The sequence below is a fragment of the Capra hircus genome, chromosome 17 (assembly GCF_001704415.2).
Source record: "Capra hircus breed San Clemente chromosome 17, ASM170441v1, whole genome shotgun sequence".
NCBI lineage: Eukaryota > Metazoa > Chordata > Mammalia > Artiodactyla > Bovidae > Capra > Capra hircus.
The window spans coordinates 27677085-27693353 of NC_030824.1; the positions used below are offsets into that span (position 1 = coordinate 27677085).

Below are 16269 nucleotides of genomic sequence, written 5' to 3' on the forward strand. Positions count from 1 at the left end.
ACAAATTTACAAATCTGGCTTAGGCAAACCCTACTGATACAATATTTTTGCAAAGCAATATTTTTTATCACCTTTTCAGACTATATATTTCTATGGTTTGTCAAATATCTCTGTATGGCTTCTTTCTAAAACATATTGCCTATTTTCATGAAAATCTAAACATTTATCTGAACATTAAAAATTCATAGGTCTTCTTGAATTACTATATACATTGAGATTTAGAAATCTTTAGTTTCCTTGTTTTCTGACATGAACATTTCCAGCATCATAAAAATGACAGTAAGTAACATAGCTAAAATGTCCAGGTTATTCCTCTAAACTGTACATTTTCAATCTCCAAGTCTGTAGTTTCATCCTGAGAGTCTTGACTAAATTAATAATTAAAAAAAAAAAAGACATGTGGGAACAATTCAACAGGGCACAGCGTCCTGAAACTCCTGTGCATTCTTGTTTGGCTTGAACCTTGGTGAAGTTTAAAGAAATTCAATACCTGATTGACATTGAAGAGCAAGTGTAAGCCTCTTCCAGAAACACTCACTTTTTCCTTCGCTTGGATATTTTCACCATGATTAAAGGTAAAACAGTTTCCATATTCAGTGAAGACATGTGCAAAATCCTCCAATATGAAAATAAACAAAAGAAAACACAATCAGGTGAGTATTTTGGTCCTTTCAAAGTTTAAATGCCTATAACTTTCTTTTCTTACTCATAGTGCTGAGTGAGAAGCAAAAACAGCAGGAAGAATAGAAATCTGGCGATTTTAGTCTGTATTCCAAAAACAGCTTTCTTTTTTTTTTTTGTAAAATGCACCTGTCAATTTGTATCTGATTATCTAGTTGAGACATTTTCATGTGCAGTTGACCCTTGAACAACAGGGATTTGAACTGCATAGACTCATTGTTTTAAAATAAATACCCACCACAGTTCAGCTCAACCTATGGTTGGTGGAATCCTCAGCTGGGACTTGGAACCACAGATAGGGGTTTCCCTTTAAGGACAATCCTGCAAGAAATATCACCAAATATTTCTGTCTTCTATCTTTCCTTATCTAACTGTATGAAACAGGAGGTATGTCCCATGTGTATTCACACCTCCTGATATCATAAGGCTGAGCTAAGGACATGTGATCTTGGAGCAAATTTAAACTGATTCCCCATGGGAGTAAACTTTACCTCAATGCAAAATAATACAAAGAAGTAGCTTGTTATATTGATGAAATTTGAAGAAATAGTGCAACATTACCTCTGGGCCACATGGCTTTCCAAAAAATTCACATTCTAACAATGTGCTGCTGTTGAGATAAAAACCATTTTCCTTGACAAACTCTGTGATGCTGAAGTTTCGCTCACTTGCAAGGAAATCAATAGCCTCTTTAGAGCCAGTAGAATTGGTACTGATTTCCTGAAGATGAAGGACTTTGGATACGATATTCCATAAGAAAAAAATAATGCCAAATGTGGCTGCAGCTTCTGCTTGGAACCTATTTGTGGGAATAAAGGCATTATTTAGAATAATAAACACTTGTTATCTCAAAGATGGTATCTGAACTCTATCATTTTCTCCTCCTATCTCCTATATTTTCCCTCATTTGTAACACATTCAAGCAAAATTGGATTATTAAGAGGTCTTTGTCACCTGCTGCAATCTATCTTGAATTTCTACACATAATTTCATTTACCTAGAATACCTTCCAGACCTTGCTCTGGATACATCCAAATGGATCTTCACAACCCAACACTGAGAGAGGTGTTAGGAATTGATAACACTATAGGAACCAGATTTCTAGGGTTCACATCCAAGCCTCATTGTGCTCTATGCTGAATCTGTGTGGCTGCCTCAACTGCATTGCTAGACCTCTCCCTCTTGTCTGCATCTGTTTACAACCTGCAGTTCATTGCAGAGTGGAGGTGTGGTTGTTCTGTACATTGTGAATGTGGATCTGCCACCCCAGCTTGTCTGCACTGGGCAGTTCCCTCAGCCCTGTCCAGTCTCCTCAGACAGCTTCTGCTCCTGGCTCAGGCAAGGGTGCAATCTGAAAAAAGATGCCAACTCCTCCTGCACCACCAGGATCGGAGATGAAACACGCATTCCCAGCTCATGTTTGTTTCCTTCATTTCAAATCTATCTTGTTTCTTCTTTTTTTTTTGCCAATATTTTCATTTTATTTTATTTTTTACTCTATTTTACTTTATAATACTGTATTGGTTTTGCCATACATCAACATGAATCCGCCATGGGTGTACATGTGTTCCCAATCCTGAGCCCCCCTCCCATCTCCCTCCCCATACCATCTCTCTGGGTCATCCCAGTGCACCAGCCCCAAGCATCCTGTATCCTGCATTGAACATAGACTGGCGATTCATTTCTTATATGATATTATACATGTTTCAATGTCATTCTCCCAAATCATCCCACCCTCTCCCTCTCCCACTGAGTCCAAATGACTGTTCTATACATCTGTGTCACTTTTGCTGTCTCGCAAACAGGGTTATCATTACCATCTTTCTAAATTCCATATGTATGTGTTAGTATACTGTATTGGTGGTTTTTTTTTTTTTTTCCTGGCTTACTTCACTCTATAATAGGCTCCAGTTTCATCCACCTCATTAGAACTGATTCAGCTGTATTCTTTTTAATGGCTGAGTAATACTCAATTGTGTATATGTACCACAGCTTTCTTATCTTCCTTTCTAAGCACAGATCCTGCTGACTTCAGATCCAACACCAGAAACAGAGGCAACAGACCTGCAGAGACTTCTTACCCAGCCCCTATGGTTCAGTGGGCTGAATCCCTATAATAAACCCCTGGTTTTCTGCCATCCACAGAGGTTCTGCTTCTTGGATGGAGCCCTGACCGTTACAGCCTTAAGGCTATGACAGTGCATTTTCTCATCTCACTGTCACACAGCTTCCTCACTTATGAAACTGTTATTTGTTAATATACCAATGATGAAGGTTAATATATTGATTTATTTAAATAACATGTCAAACAATCATTTAGATGATTAAACTATTTTTCCTAACATATTTCAAAGAGTGTAAGGTAAATATTTATTAAATAAATGCCTCATTATTGTCAAAGCAACTTGCTGGCAATCAAAGCAGAAGTAATGTGTTTGCCCTAATAAGTGCCTTGTAATTCTTTTATTTTGCTGGACAGTTTCTGCTTTGCATTCTGTATGGTTCTTTATTTTCATACCTTAACTTCTTTCAATATATGATTTTCATATTTTGGATGTTATATTATATTATTACACAATTTGAAATGGAACACACTTCCTCTCCTCAAATCGGATGCCAGACAGCATAGAATAAAATACATATCCAGCTGGTAAAGAATCTGCCTGCAGTGTGGGAGACCTGGGTTTGATCCCTGGGTTGGGAAGATCCCCTGGAGAAAGGAATGGCTACCCACTCCAGTATTCTGGCCTGGAGAATTCCTGAAATGTATAATCCATAGGGTTGCAAAGAGCCACTTTCATTTCATTCTTGGTGCGCATACAGGACCATGCGGTGCATGGTTTGTGTGTGACTTTGCTTCTATGTCACAACATCTATATTTTATTTTCACTTTCCTTTTGTATTATCTGTAATGTAATTTTTCATTCTCAGGACAGTCACATTAAACCCTTTCTCAGTCAAGGCGGGACATACACAAAACCAAAAACAGGAAAAACAAAACAAAACAACCAAACCAACATCATATCCGTTTAGAGATGCAAAACAGCTTTTTTTGACCAGGTTTTAATAGAATACCTTATGTAACTAGCTCTAAGCCTTGCAAGACCTCTCTTAAAACCACTGCCCCAGGTCCCAGCACCCTATAAATATTCTCTTTGAACTCTTTTCTTCAGAGACACTATTAAGCCTCCACCTTTGTGGTATTTTATCTAACTAGAATATATTTAACACTCTTGATTTTCTTGGGCAAAAGTGTTTTTAGTGATCTTTTGGGAAGTTAAAAACCTACACTAGTAACAGATTTCGTGAAGAAGTGTTTGCTCTAAATGGAGGGATGAACCTTTTGCTGACTTCAGGTTTCTAACTCTTTGACTGACAGGGGACCAAGGGTCTGCTCCAAAGCCCTGTGACCTTGGAATCCTACACAGATTGAGCCCACACCACCTCATACAATGTTCACTGTATTCTTTTCATGATGATTATGCAGAGAAATGAAGAAATTATTATAGGTGTAGGAGGTCTGAGCACAATATATTAAAAGGTTAAAGAGGAGAGCATTTTAGAACATTATTTTAGAACTATTTTTTTATACTATTAATAGTTAGATCATGGAGTAATTTAGGTGGATGAATTAAACTTAGTGAATAAAGTCCAACAGTATTTGGAACAAAAGAAGTGATAAATTTTGTAAGACATTTTTGTTTAGCATAAAATCTAAGTGTTTTTCTCCAAGTTTATTTTCAACTTTAATTCAAGCTCCAAAACTCTTTCAAATATAATTTTTCAGAAACCTTGTTTAGTGATAGCTTGTCTTACTCTTTCATTTCCTATACTGATAAGTCTAGTCAAACAAAACAATAAAAATATGATATGTTTAAACAGTTTAAGAACTGATAACCAATTACCAAACTCATCTTTCTTAGGTGTGTTAGTACCTTTAAGTACATTTCCCCAAATTATATGACCCAAATGAGTAAGCTTCATTTCAAGTCCACGTTGATGCCTCACTCAGTCCTTTGTTGAGCTCCATCAAAATAGATCCAAGTGTATGTGTGTTAGAATCAATTTCCAGATCCTCTGCTCTAACTCAGCATTTAAAAAGAAACACCCAGTGAAGTAAGCCAGAAAGAAAAACACCAATACAGTATACTAACGCATATATATGGAATTTAGAAAGATGGTAATGATAACCCTGTATGCAAAACAGCAAGAGAGACGCAGATGTATAGAACAGTCTTTTGGACTCTGTGGGAGAGGGAGAGGGTGGGATGATTTGGGAGAATGGCACTGAAACATGTATAATATCATATATGAAACGAGTCGACTGCCCAGGTTCAATGCATGATACTGGATGCTTGGGGCTGGTGCACTGGGACGACCCAGAGGGATGGTACGGGGAGGGAAGAGGGCGGGGGGTTCAGGATGGGGAACACGTGTATACCTGTGGCGGATACATGTTGATGCATGGCAAAACCAATACAATATTGTAAAGTAAGAAAGAAAAAAGAAAGAAAATGAAAAAGAAAAAAGATTTTTAAAGTAACTAATAAAATTACATATACTAATAAAAAAAGTGAAAAATAAAAAGAAACACCCACAAAGATTCTTCTCCAATTTATGAAAGAGTTTTTACCTGTCAAGCATTACAAATCTTTGCATATAATGCACCTGGTGTATAGCAATCTCAAGGCCCGTAACAGGCAAACACTGGTGGAAGACTCCTCTAAGAATTAATCAAAGCTCCTTAAACTTTGTCTTGTCCTGTTATGCACATATTTCTGGCTAGGGTGAAGCTTGGCATTAAACATAGGGTATTTGAGCCCCTACTGGATCCTCTGAATTGAGAAAAGTTGAAGTAATATGATAAAACTTGTCATTTCATTTTTATTTTCTGAGTTACTAAAAAATAGGGTTTTAAAATTTTTATTGGAGTATAGTTGCTTTATAACATTTTGTTAATTTTTACTGTACACAAAAGCAAATTAGTACTCCTTCTTTTTTGGATTTCCTGCACATTATTTTAAATGAAACTGGGTTGTTGTGTGCAAATTCCAGATTATTGCAATATTAAAAAATGTGAAGTGTAGTGAAGTGAAGATGCTTAGTAGTGTCCAACTCTTTGTGATCCCATGGACTGTAGCCTACCCAGGATCCTCCATCCATGGGATTTTCCAGGCAAGAGTACTGGAATGGGTTGCCATTTCCTTCTCCAATTAAAAAATGTACACAGGTTAAAATTTGCATGATTTTTATCAATGAAGTAATTAAATATTTATAAAATCATAAACATTGATTCTTAATAGTCAATCCTTATCATAATTTATCTCCTAATATTTATCTCAAAATATTTATTTTTGATCTCCTAATATTTATTTATCTCATAATATTTATTTTTGATCTCCTAAAACTAAAACATTAAGTTATTTAAAGCTATGGTTAAAATTTTAGCTGCCAATTTAAAATTTGCAACTGAAATACATAGTTTTTCAAACTTCCTTTGTATGGAACATGAGGGAAAATGTTTGAAGACCACTGGCTGTGAGAACAGGGGAGTGCACAACCTAAGTTCTTTTCCTGATCCATCAGTCATTTGCTAAAGAGTGTTGGTGAGATGCTGGTGAACTGATATTCAAAGGATCTATTTTTAAAATCAGACTTTGAGAGTTGAAGATGTCTCTAACCACCACAGTATTGATGATGTATTAGTTGTTACCTAAGAAAGGGTAATTTTCTTATAATTAATAATTTTCCTCTTCTGTAATTTTGGTTTCTACACTATTGAATCTCATTTTTCATGTGGATATTACCTATATCTAACTGCAGGGTATACTATCAGTTTTTTCTTAATGCCACCATCCAACACCAGAGTTTAAATCATTGATTTGAGATTTGAATTATACAAAATAAACTTTTATACAAATAAAAATTTAATAAAAACATGATAGTACTTAAATTATAGGGTATTAAATATTTTCCTTGAGATCATTCTTCTTTTTTTAATCTATGCATTTCCTGATCAGCACTGCTTGAGTTGCAAATGTAAGTTTAGGTACCCTGTGTGTTTCTTCATTCATTTCAGAGTGTTGTCTAACACCATGTGATTTTTTTCTTTCATTGGTTATTTCGTGTGTGCTGTTTAATATCTCTATATTAGTTAATATCCCAAATTTCTTCCTATTATAGACTGCTTATTTCACTCTGTTGTACTTGATAAACATACTCTGAATGATTGCAAATCTTCTAAATGTATTGAAGCTTGTTTTATGGTCTTGCTACAACTTGCCCTAGAAAGTGTTCCATGTGCACATGAGAAGAGTGTGTAATCTGCTCTTATGTAGAGTGATCTATAGGTATTACGGGCCTAAGTATTAAACACTTGCATTTTAAAACAAGCAAGAGAAGAAAGAAAAATAAACACACATTTATAATGTCTTTTAAAATTGCGAAAGTATATTTCCAGGTGCTTTTAGTTTTTCATATGGATTTGAAAACTCTCTGAGTTCACTTGCTTTAAGTCTGAAGAACTTTTTAGTATTTCTTGTATGATGGGTCTGCTAGAATGAATTCTCTCTGAATGTTTTATTTTATCTTCATTTTAAAGATACATTTTTGTGCAAATTTGGGGAGTTTTGACACAATATATTAAAAAGAAAATTTTTTACTGTATTTTCTCTCCTATTCTGGTACTCCCATTTTACATATATTTTTATGTTTTTAGTATCCCCCATTTCTCTGAGGCTTTTTTCATTTTCCTTCATTAGTTTTTCTCTCTGTTTCTCAGCTCACATACTTTGTTAATTTATCTTCAAGTTCATTGATTCTTTCTTCAGCCACTTCAAACCAATTGCTGAGTCCCTTACTGGATATAGTGAATTTTTCATTTCAGTTATTATACTTTTCAAAACCAGAATGTCCTTTTGGTTCTTTGTATAATTTCTGTCCTTACTGATATTGTTTGCTTGATGAGACATTATATCTTCCTTTATGTCTTCAATCACAGTTTTTTCAGTTATTTGTATTATAGTAGCTGCTTTGATGTCTGCTAAGTCTGATACCCCACGTCCAAGGTAACAGAAACCCAGGTAAAATGATAGGTGTTGCGAGAGGGCATCATGGAAACCATAATCACAGAAAACTAGCCAATTTGATCACACAGATCACAGCCTTGTCTACTCAGTGAAACTAAGCCATGCTGTGTGGGGCCACCCAAGACGGGAGGGTCACGGTGGAGAAGTCTGACAGAATGTGGTCCACTGGAGAAGGGAATGGCAAGCCACTTCAGTATTCTTGCCTTGAGAAACCCATGAATAGTAAGAAAATGCAAAATGATAGGATACTGAAAGGGGAACTCCCTGGGTCAGTAGGTGCCCAATATGCTACTGGAGATCAGTGGAGAAATAACTCCAGAAAGAATGAAGGGATGGAGCCAAAACAAAAACAATACCCAGTTGTGGATGCGACTGATGTCAGAAGCAAGGTCTGATGCTGTAAAGAGCAATATTGCATAGGAACCTGGAACGTCAGGTCCATGAATCAAGGCAAATTGAAAGTTGTAAAACAGGAGATGGCAAGAGTGAATGTCAACATTCTAGGAATCAGAGAACTAAAATGGACTGGAATGGGTGAATTAACTCAGATGACCATTATATCTACTATGTGGGCAGGAATCCCTTACAAGAAATGGAGTAGCCATCATGGTCAACAAAAGAGTCCGAAATGCAGTACTTGGATGCAATCTCAAACATGACAGAATGATCTCTGTTCGTTTCCAAAGCAAACCATTCAATATCACAGTAATCCAAGTCTATGCCCCAACCAGTAACACTGAAGAAGCTGAAGTTGAACGGTTCTATGAAGACCTACAAGACCTTTTAGAACTAACACCCGGAAAAGATGTCCTTTTCATTATAGGGGACAGGAATGAAAAGTAGGAAGTCAAGAAACACCTGTGGTAACAGGCAAATTTGGCCTTGGAATGCAGAATGAAGCAGGACAAAGGCTAATAGAGTTTTGCCAAGAGAATGCACTGGTCATAGCAAACACCCTCTTCCAACAACACAAGAGAAGATTTCACATGGACATCACCAGATGATCAACAATGAAATCAGATTGATTATATTCTTTGCAGCCAAAGATGGAGAAGCTGTATACAGTCAACAAAAACAAGACTGAGAGCTGACTGTGGCTCAGATCATGAACTCCTTATTGCCAAATTCAGACTCAAATTGAAGGAAATAGAGAAAACCGCTAGACCATTGAGGTATGACCTAAATCAAATCCCTTATGATTATATAGTGGAAGTGAGAAATAGATTTAAGGGACTAGATTTGATAGACAGAGTGCCTGATGAACTATGGATGGAGGTTTGTGACATCGTACAGGAGACAGGGATCAAGACCATCCCATGGAAAAGAAATGCAAAAAAGCAAAATAGCTGTCTGAGGAGGCCTTACAAATAGCTGTGAAAGAAGAGAAGCGAAAAGCAAAGGAGGAAAAGAAAGATATAAGCATCTGAATGCAGAGTTCCAAAAATAGCAAGAAGAGATAAGAAAGCCTTCCTCAGCAATCAATGCAAAGAAATAGAGGAAAACAACAGAATGGGAAAGACTAGAGATCTCTTCAAGAAAATCAGAGATACCAAAGGAACATTTCATGTAAAGATAGGCTCGATAAAGGACAGAAATGGTCTGGACCTAACAGAAGCAGAAGATATTAAAAAGAGGTGGCAAGAATGAACAGAAGAATTGTACAAAAAAGAACTTCACAACCCAGATAATCATGATGGTGTGCTCACTCACCTAGAGCCAGACATCCTGGAAGGTGAAGTCAAGTGGGCCTTAGAAAGCATCACTACAAACAAAGCTAGTGGAGGTGATGGCATTCCAGTTGAGCTGTTTCAAATCCTGAAAGATGAATGTGTGGAAGTGCTGCACTCAATATGCCAGCAAATTTGGAAAACTCAGCAGTGGCCACAGGACTGGAAAAGGTCAGTTTTCATTCCAATCCCAAAGAAAGGCAATGCCAAAGAATGCTCAAACTACCACACAATTGCACTCATCTCACACACTAGTAAAGTAATGCTCAAAATTCTCCAAGCCAGGCTTCAGCAATACGTGAACTGTGAACTTCCTGATGTTCAAGCTGGTTTTAGAAAAGGCAGAGGAACCAGAGATCAAATTGCCAACATCCGCTGGATCATGGAAAAAGCAAGAGAGTTCCAGAAAAACATCTATTTCTGCTTTATTGACGATGCCAAAGCCTTTGACTGTGTGGATCACAAGAATCTGTGGACAATTCTGAAAGAGATGGGAATAGCAGACCACCTGACCTGCCTCTTGAGAAACCTATATGCAGGTCAGGAAGCAACAGTTAGAACTGGACATGGAACAACACACTGGTTCCAAATAGGAACAGGAGTACGTCAAGGCTGTATATTGTCACCTGTTTATTGAACTTCTATGCAGAGTACATCATTAGAAACACTGGGGTGGAAGAAGCACAAGCTGGACTCAAGATTGCCGGGAGAAATATCAATCACCTCAGATATGCAGATGACACCACCGTTATGGCAGAAAGTGAAGAGAAACTAAAAAGCCTCTTGAAGAAAGTTAAAGACGAGAGTGAAAAAGTTGGCTTAAAGCTCAACATTCAGAAAACGAAGATCATGGCATCTGGTCCCATCACTTCATGGCAAATAGATAGGGAAGCAGTGGAAACAGTGTCAAACTATTCTTCTGGGCTCCAAAATCACTGCAGATGGTGACTGCAGCCATGAAATTAAATACTCCTTGGAAAGAAAGTTATGATCAACCTAGATTGCATATTGAAAAGCAGAGATATTACTTTGCCAACAAAGGTCCATCTAGTCGAGGCTATGGTTTTTCCAGTGGTCATGTATGGATGTGATAGTTGGACTGTGAAGAAAGCTGAGCACTGAAGAATTGATGCTTTTGAACTGTGGTGTTGAAGAAGACTCTTGAGAGTCCCTTGGACTGCAAGGAGATCCAACCAGTCCATCCTAAATGAGATCAGTCCTGGGTGTTCATTGGAAGGACTGATGCTGAAGGTGAAACTCCAATACTTTGGCCACCTTATGCAAAGAGTTGACTCATTGGAAGACTCTGATTCTGGGAGGGATTGAGGGCAGGAGGAGAAGGGGATGGCAGAGGATGAGATGGCTGGATGGCATCACCAACTCAATGGACGTGAGTCTGAGTAAACTCTGGGAGTTGGTGATGGACAGGGAGGCCTGGCGTGCTGCAGTTCATGGGGTCGCAAAGAGTCAGACACGACTAAGTGACTGAACTGAATTGAACTGAAGTGTGATATCTAAGTTGGGTAATTTCTGTTGACTGTTATTTAAGATCCTCCATCTATTTATGGCTTGATAGCTCTTTTTTTTTTTACCACTAATAATATTTCATTTAGTTGTGGGAGTTACTTCTATATTTTGGTGGTTAGCTTCTAAATGGCTGTTTTTTTGAGTAAAATGTACCAGTTATGGTTGTTTCTCCCAGGAAAATTTCTGTTAAGGTCCTCACTCTGGCATACTCAAAATGATACTTGAAATTTCTTTGTGATATTGGCTATCTTCAACCAGCCTTTGCTTTTCTTAGAACATATACCTTCTGGACATCCCTCGTGGTCCAATGGTTAAAAAACTGCCTGCCAATGTAGAAGACGTGAATTCAGTTCTTGCTCTGGGATCTCATGTGTGGCAGGACAACTAAGCCCATGCATCACAACTACTGAGCTCACGCTCCAGAATCCACAAGATGCAACTACTGAGCACATCCACCCTAGAGCCTGTGCTTCACAACAAGAGAAGCCACAGCAATGAGAAGTCTGTGTTCCACAGCTAGAGAGTAGCCTCCCACTGGCTGCAAGTAGGGAAAACCCCCACACAGCAATGAAGACCTGGTGCTGCCAAAAATAAGTAGATAAATTAAAAATTTTTTAAATAAATAAAATTTTAAAAAAGAACACATGCCGTTTGAAATACAGTATGGTGCAACTGTATTGAATATCTTTGTGGGGCCTTTGATTTAGTTTTACTCTTTGGCACCTTGACACATATCTTGAAGTAAATCTAACTATTACCCATGCTGTAATATCAACTATATATTGAACCCCTGTGCTTCCCTTGTGGCTCAGATGGTAAAGAATCTGCCTGCAATGTGGGAGACCCAGGTTCGATCCCTGGGTTGGGAAGATCCCCTGGAGAAGGCAATGGCAACCTGCTGCAGTATTTGTGCCTATGGACTGTTCCATGGACAGAGGAGTCTGGCAGGCTACAGTCCATGGAGTCGCAAAGAGTCAGACACAGCTGAGTGACTAACACACACACATTGAACACCTGTCCGAAGAACCACCCCAGGGATGAGACAAAATGGTGTATATACTACCTGAACTAATGTAACAGAAAATACATCAAGCAGATATTACATCATTTTGTACACAGAGGAGTTGAAACTTTAAAAGGTGAAGTGATTTGTCCATGGCCAAATAGCTGATTAGCGGTGAATCTGAAGGAAACCACCTCCCCCACCCGCTAGGTGAAAATCCCATGTACAGGATTTCAGGCTTGACCACAGGCAGTAACAAGGGTTTTCATGAATGGCCTCATGGGAAAGTTCCCTCCCTACTCACCACAAGAGACCTGGTACACAACCAGGGACTTGCAGATCTCTGGAGGGAGTTGCGGTCAAGAGTGCAATAGCAATAGGGTGCTAAACCAAGTGTGTGCACAGGTCACATGCGTATGGAGCTGGGCACATTCCTATCACCATAAACACCGCATCCTGAACACATGGGAACATTTCACATCTCCAACTTTAGCACAGTGCTGTCCTGTATCTTCAAGTTATTCCTCATCTCCCCCTACAAACTGCCTAGCCACCTTTTGACACTCACACTCCGTGACACCTAGACAGGGATGTCACCTGTCTGTCCTCTTTGCTCGCAGAGTTCTTGCACATACCTTTCATGTAATCTATAGTCACCATATATATTGCATTGTGATTGCTGATGTGTCTCTTTTTCTGGCTAATTGAAACAAGCTTTTTAAATGCAAGGATAAAGACTTGTACATCTATTTAACCACAGGGTTTGGTGCTTAGCCTAGCATATAATTGTGGAGGGAAAAAAGAAAGAAAAAAAGGAAAATAGAGAAGAAATCAATAAGCCTCTTAACCCCCAACATTTCTGTTATTAAGACAGTTTAAGACCACAAGTGGTTTTGTGTATATTAAATAGCACACAATAAACTATTTCAGTCATCCAAGAAAGATTACACCTAGCAAAGTTACAGAGACTTATTAAAAGTGTAGCTTTTACCTATTTAAATTGCAGAAGGTCACAGCTGGGAACTCTATCCTCTCCACATACTGCACCTCCATAGATGTCGTGGTAGGCCACCTGAAGTAGTTGACGAGACGGCTGTAGACCTGCCAGACAAGGAGACTGATGGAACCCAGGACCACCAGCAACCAGACCACCTTGCGAATCCTACTCGGATTCCGGACAATGTTGTGGACTCCGTGGAAGGAAGTGGAGATGGCAAAGTCATGGTCAAACTTCCTACGGTCAGTGTGAGGTGGCAAAGTTTTCTTTGAAAGGTAGAGCTTGATCTTTTCCAAGAGTCCTTACATTCAACCAAAGACAAAACAAGCAATAAGTTAGGAAAACCTAATGCAGTATGTGAAAAACACAACTCACATGACTTTACACATGCTCCCCGACTCAAAATTCATCTTGAGTTGCACAGATTCTTCAGGAGTCAAGAAGTGTCTACTACAGAGATCTAATAAGTATGTGATGCCTCTCATGAGAGAATGCCTCTAGTTAATGCAAACCTACTTTAGCCCATTTCTTATTCTAATAGTGTGTTTCTCTTTAGTCAAATGGGAAAAACATTCTCTGCCTAATGAGTTGGTTGTATTAGATAAAATAGCACCTAAGGATAGCTTGGCACCTCACCCAGACCATGATAAGTACTCAATTCATATTAGCAACTTGTGTTTTTTTAATGAATTTGGTAGTGATGTGGTAGATGGAAGAGTTTCATGTCTAAAATTCTCATTTAAGAAATGAGTTCTTGGGTCTTCCTTGGTGGCTCAGTGGTAAAGAATCTGCCTGTCAATGCAGGACACATGGGTACAATCCCTGATCTGGGAAGAGGCTACATGCCATGGAGGAACTAAGCCCTGTGTCACAACTACTGAGCCTGTGCTCTGGAGTCCGGGAGATGTGGCTCAACGTGCTGCTGAAGCTCGTGCACACTAGAGCCCGTGCTCCACAACAAGTGAAGCTGCTGCAATGAGAGGCCCACGTACTGCAACTAGAGAAAAGCCAAGACAGCAACAAAGACCCAGGGCAGCCAGAAATAAACAAATAAATGAATAAAGATGAGTTCTGTCTCGCAAATGCTCATGATTAACTGAATTAACTTTTATATCCTTTGTTTCAGTTCAGGAAGTATTCTTTCTGTCAACTAATCAGCATTAATTTAATTCCAAAAGGTTTCATTAAATCATTAGTTAATATTCCCCAGGTCTCTAATCAATTAACCAAGTTTAAGTTATGGGATATACAATGATACATAAAGACACCTATGAACATTTTCTAAGGGACTCTGTCTCATCCACAAAGCATTAAGGCACAATTACAAATTATTTTATGATTTTTTACACAGATTCTACACTGAGCAGGAAATTATGTATTAGTCTGATTAGCTTGATTTTGTACTAAGATTTTATAATATCTCCACAAATGGTTTTTTAAAATTGTTTGAATTTTAAACAGGTTATATATACACATATATAATATATATATCCTATCATGTGGTTATATATTAATACATACTTATTATATATAAATGGGGGTTCCCAGGTGGCTCAGTGGGTAAAGAACCTGCCTGCAGTGCAGGAGGCGCTGGAGATATGGGTTCAATTCTTGGGTCGGGAAGATCCCCTGGAGGAGGGCACAGCAATGCTCTTCAGTATTCTTGCCTGCAGAATCCCAATGGAGGGAGGAGCCTGGCAGGCTTCAGTCCACAGGTCGCAAAGAGTTGGACATGACCGAAGCTACTGAGCATAGCACATTTTCTTATATATATATATATATTCCTGCATGCGGAATCTCAGCTTCCTGACAAAGGATCAAACTCATGCCACATGCAGTGGAACAGCAGAATTTTAACTTACTAGACTGCCAAGGAAGTCCCTAAATATGTGTATTTAGAGTAACTGCACAGCTCCAGAGCAAAATCAGAAATGTATGAAAAGCTTTTGTTATTAATATTCATGAGCAAAATAAACTTAATAATGCTTGTTTACATACTATTTATCCATTAGCTATAATACATGTGGGGAACTGACTCTGACAGGACAATTCAGTCTCAGGGAACCTGATGCCCTTCCATCCACAAGGGAAGAGTGATTTAGCAATCAGTATTTGGTCAACTGCAGTGTTTCTGGTTGTAAACATTACTCTGAAAAATGTAAGTTTTAAGTAGCTCTGTCAAAACTCAGCTCATTTATTATAAATCTACTTCTTGACAACTGCTCTGACTTTCCTGGGGTGTTCTCCATCATTTGCTAGGGCTTAGAAAGAATTCTTAAAAATATTTTTGGACGGATAGTGAAGCAACAAGGTCATGTATTACAGTGAGGAAGATTAGAATTTGTTTAATAAGGAGTCTACCAGTCTACAAAGCAAGAAACTTCTTACTTTCCCACTGAAATGGATACTTTGTAATTATTACAAGTGGCCCTTGCATTGAATATTGATCTTTACAGAAGCATTCTAAAGAACATCAAACAAGTTTTGCTGTATTTTAATATAAAAATTATAGGCACATGATAAATAGAAGCCAAATCAAATATAACTGCAAAAACAGATTCTGGTATACAAGGATATTTTAAAACCACATATATTTGACTCCTGCATACAAAATAACACTTTTCCTAAGTAACAGAAACTGTATTACTTATAGCATATCTAAGTAATATTGGAAATCAGATTTCCCCAATGAAAATATAACCTCCCTTTCCTTTGTTAATTTCTGGCTTTTACAGATAAAAATTCTACCTGTTCTGAGGATTTTACTCCTTACCCACCTTTCTTAGCCTGGGTGTTTGATTTCTCAAACTGCTCCATCTCCAATTTCAATAAGCAGGAGTCCTTGAGGTCTAACCAATTTCCATCAATAACCATACTCATTTTGTGGCCTTTATATAAAATACAGCAGTTGAGGCTATAAAACGTGGGAGCAATTTAAATGTTTGTGTTGCTATGTTTTGCCTCATAAAGTGCATAATCTGCAAACTGAACGCATTGGCAGAACCAGCTATGGGCCTCCACGGACTCATGAGAAGCTGTCATAGTGAAACCAAAAACCATAATCAAGGAAACCATTTTCTCAGAACTAAAGGGACAATCCCTACAAATATTTGTGGTTTTAGAATCCCCCTGAACAGGCTAAGTGACTCTGAAGACTCACCTGGGAGAAAGTCTTCATGGTCTTTATTTCCACCTCTCTTTACATCACTTTGAATCAAAATGCAGTTGGAGTGAAATTTGTGGGGA

At 38.1% G+C, this 16269-nt stretch overlaps 1 protein-coding gene across 1 annotated transcript in view; it reads right to left on the bottom strand.

The window, feature by feature from the left end:
• ASIC5 (acid sensing ion channel subunit family member 5) overlaps nt 1–15840 on the bottom strand; it is a 38327-nt gene extending 22487 nt beyond the window's left edge. Inside the window, exons 1-4 of the mRNA XM_005691492.3 lie at nt 15801–15840; nt 13018–13324; nt 1243–1480; nt 491–616 (exon numbers count right to left, since the gene is read on the bottom strand). Coding sequence (XP_005691549.3) covers nt 491–616; nt 1243–1480; nt 13018–13324; nt 15801–15840 — 711 coding nt within the window. The remainder of the gene's footprint in view (nt 1–490; nt 617–1242; nt 1481–13017; nt 13325–15800) is intronic.